Source organism: Rosa chinensis, chromosome 1, assembly GCF_002994745.2.
Source record: "Rosa chinensis cultivar Old Blush chromosome 1, RchiOBHm-V2, whole genome shotgun sequence".
Lineage (NCBI taxonomy): Eukaryota > Viridiplantae > Streptophyta > Magnoliopsida > Rosales > Rosaceae > Rosa > Rosa chinensis.
The window spans coordinates 38,777,381-38,781,198 of NC_037088.1; the positions used below are offsets into that span (position 1 = coordinate 38,777,381).

The 3,818-nt window shown below is 36.8% G+C and overlaps 1 protein-coding gene across 1 annotated transcript; it reads right to left on the bottom strand.

Moving 5' to 3' along the window:
- Window positions 1-287: 287 nt before the first annotated feature.
- LOC112198072 (ethylene-responsive transcription factor ERF034) lies at window positions 288-1,542 on the bottom strand. Its single transcript, XM_024339092.2, has one exon. The coding sequence runs from the start codon at window positions 1,443-1,445 to the stop codon at window positions 612-614; it is 834 nt and encodes a 277-aa protein (XP_024194860.1). The 5' UTR covers window positions 1,446-1,542; the 3' UTR covers window positions 288-611.
- Window positions 1,543-3,818: the final 2,276 nt, after the last annotated feature.

Genomic DNA, 3,818 nt, shown 5'->3' on the forward strand with positions numbered 1-3,818 from the left:
ACTACATTGATTCAATTCTCCCATTAGTGTCTTTCCAACAAGAAAGGGATATTGAAAAATCAAGAAAAGAAAAGAAAGGAAGGGCTATCTGTAAATCTAAGAAGGTGGGTAGCTTTTAAAAGTGGATTGTACAATAAATTTCCATAAGAATACGAGGATGAAGCATCTAAAAATCTAGTACGGTGGTGAACTTTACAGTCAATTTCTCCAAACCCCATGAAAGAAAACCCCTTACTAAAGGAAACTTGGACTGGAAAATCATTCTGTTTTAAAGTAACACAGAGCAATTGAAACCAATCACTGTTTTATTCTGCTCATCATAAAGTACATTGCAGTAAAGATTACGCCCTTTTCTTATTTTTCACAGGGAGCCAAAACTATAGGCCAAGCAACAGTTGCTAACACGCAGTTTTCATTTTTTTAATTTATTTTATTTTTGTACAACTCTGCAGCATAGAGTCCAACCTGGACCTGCAGACCCAATTGAAATGTACAGCTGCTAATTCTTCTGAATTGGTCCGGTGGTTTCCAAATGTGACTGAATTTTGATGCTTCATTATTTCTGTAAATAAAAAAAAAAATTACAAACTCACTGTACTGAAACTAGCTAATTAATACTCCCACAAGAATGACTCTTCTAGTCTGAATCCAGTATCTGCTGCACACAGATGCCATGATGATGATGAAGAAGAAAAGCAAAATTGATCACTTCCATTTGTGCCATCCATGAAAAGATCTGGAAGGTCAAACAATTTGTCATCATAATCATTTGAAGTGGAAGATGAAGAACAAGCTGTACTATTACTAGTACTGATACTAGTATTAGCAGTAGTAGTTGTCTGTTCATCTTTGCTTGGCAGTGTTGCTTCCTCTTCTTCTTCTTCTTCTTCCGTTTCAGCTTCACATTTCTTCACCTCCTCAAAAGCAGAAGCAGCTTTTGCAGCAGCAGCTTGAATGTCCTTGGGAGAAGCAGAAGCCGGTTGTGGAAGCGTTTGAGCCAATTCAGGGAAATTTAGATAAGCAGAGGCACCTTTGATAGCCCGAGCAGCCACATCGTGCGCTCGGGCTGCCATTTCAGCTGTTGGGTATGTCCCTAACCAAATTCTGGACTTCTTCCTCGGCTCGCGGATTTCGGACACCCATTTGCCCCAAGAGCGCATTCGTACTCCCCGAAAAGTCGGGTGCCTGCCTCCATCGCCATGATCAGTGTTGCTGCTCCTCTGCCTCAGCCTCTTCTTGGTGTTAGGCTCATTACTCCCATTGTTCAGCTCTTGCCCTTTTGAGCTTGAGACCTTGTCTGAATTCTGATCATTCTCTGTGCTTTTATCGATCAAAGAATCATGGGTTGTCAAGGTTGAGGAGGAGGAGGAGGAGGAGGAGGAGGAAGAAGAGGAGGTGTGGAGGTTTGCTTGAGCATCACTCTCTATGTTGATTTTCTTAGCCATGATTGGACTCTAGCTGTTGAGAGTTAAAGAAGAAACAATGTGAGTGGTGCAAAGAGGTTGTCGCTGGGTTTTTATGAATCTTTAGAAAATCAAATTCAAAAGAAAAAGAAAAAAGAAATATAAAGAAGCTTCATGGGACCCCAAAATATATATATATATATATATATATATATATATATATCAGATCCTATCCAGAGCGGAGCTCCACTTTGAAATGAACGTGTGAAGTTCAAGTTTTGGGTCACTTTTCGGTCGCATATCCACATCTCGACCGTTCAGTTTTTAGGTACTAGTGTATAGATCATCTCTGCAAATTTTCAGCCAAAATGATGATCGTTAAGGCATTGATAACTTCCTTAAAGCTAGTACGGTTCAGGTTGACAGATTCAGTCCGTCCATTGGTTTAAGCGAGTTAGATATCTTAACGATCATCAATTTGGCTGAAAATTTGCAGAGATGATCTATACACTAGTACCTAAAAACTGAACGGTCGAGATATAGATATGTGACCGAAAAGTGACCCAAAACTCGAACTTCACACGTTAATTTTCAAAGCGGAACCCCGCTCTAGATATGATCTATATATATATATATATATATAAGAGACTACAGTTAAGCTATATATTTGTTCCCCATGTGAGTGAGGCCATCTTTTTTACTTCCATTTGCTCTGTTCTGTGCTTTTCTTTATTTTCTTTTTTCCCCATCTGCTTTCTTTGTTTTTGGGCCAAAGCTTTTCCAGATGCTACAAGTAATCAATCTTTCTCTCTCTATCTTTTCCTCTTTTTCCTTTCATGTTAATAATATATATATTTTGTAGCTTCGATCTGGTGACAAAACCAGTTTCCATTTGTCATGTGTTCATATTTTAGGGTTCTACAGTGTATGGTAGGCCATTTGATTTGCCATACATACTACAATGAATTTCATGCAAAATTTTGCAGGGGCCTTCTCAATAATACTCACCACAGATCTTCTGGTCCACCAGATTTGAAAGGAAACCACTTAAGATATTTCACGTGTATTTTATGTTGTGGAGTGTTCCAAGTATATTATCAATTCCCAACAAATAGAAATAAAGATAATGAAATTGACCACTGTTATCTTGTTCATATGCCACCGCCAAGTTGACCCAATTCTTTCACTCAAAAAAAAAAAAAAAAAAAAAATTATGATGACCCAAAATTGCTGTGGCTCGCTAGAAACCTTTTCACTGACTATTTCTAATAGTATCTTGTAACTAGATTTATAGTCATCAAAGTGGGTGATTTTATTGGTTAGAGGTTTTTTTTTATGGAATTTTATTTGTTAGAGTTAAGTCCGAGCCTTTACTCCATCGATTGTATTCAAATATGATATATATGTATGAGATCACTGATTTTGGACGATGTATTGGAACTATATTCTCCTAATGTATGTTCTTTCAAATGATAGTATGATCGTGAGGTTGAGATTTCTAATTTGATTCGCTTTCAAAATTCAGTTCAAAACATAAATAGTTTAGAAGTGGAGTTTTCCCAAACTTGCGGAGTAAGCCACACCGTTTAAACGGTATTTGTGTAAAAAGGAGGTATTACGGTCACCATCTTGTATCCACCGCAACCTAGCTTTCTCCCGGAGCACAGTGGCTTGCATGGAAAGGTTAGAGAGGTATGCAGTGTCAGCTTCATCTTCCAACGTCAATCCATCCTCAAAAGGCCCCTCCGAACAAATTTCAGCTTGATTATTATCTAAAATAACCCAGGAAGCTTCAACATTGGCAGTGACATTCCCAATCCCAATTAGGTCATATGTGAGAGCATCTTTAGCAATGGTAGCCATTTTTGAGTCAAATTTTAGCTAAAGTAGCTAAAAAGTTATTTTAGCTAGCCACTTTAGAATTACGTCTGCATCAATGCTCTCTATTTTAACTAGTTTTGAATTTATATTATTTTTGAATGAAGATTAAATAGTTTAAATGTATTTATAAATTACATAAAATAACTTAAAAGGAATGTTTTAAATTATAGAGAGCCTCATCCCGCTCTCTATATTTAGGAGCGAGATAGCTAAAAGTTATAATAGAGAGCCACTTAGGAGTCTGGTGCAGCTGCTAAAATAGATAAAAAGCTAAACATGCTCTCCAAAATAGCTAAGGAGTCAAAATAGAGAGTCTGCTAAAGATGCTCTGACTTAGCCAAATATTTATGTTTTAAATTTAAAAGCTACAGCTCTACTGTATGTATTAATTGTTCTGACATTGACCTAATACGGTAGATACTTAATCAATAAATTTATTTATTTCCCAAAGAAATATAAATTAGCATATTCCAATTGAAAATTTGAAATATGCTTCGAGTGATGGAATCTTTGGTAGAAGACGGTATAAGTATG

What these genes read in the sequence shown, in the direction of transcription:
- LOC112198072 (XM_024339092.2), bottom strand. Translation starts at nt 1,445, where the DNA reads ATGGCTAAGAAAATCAACATAGAGAGTGATGCTCAAGCAAACCTCCAC.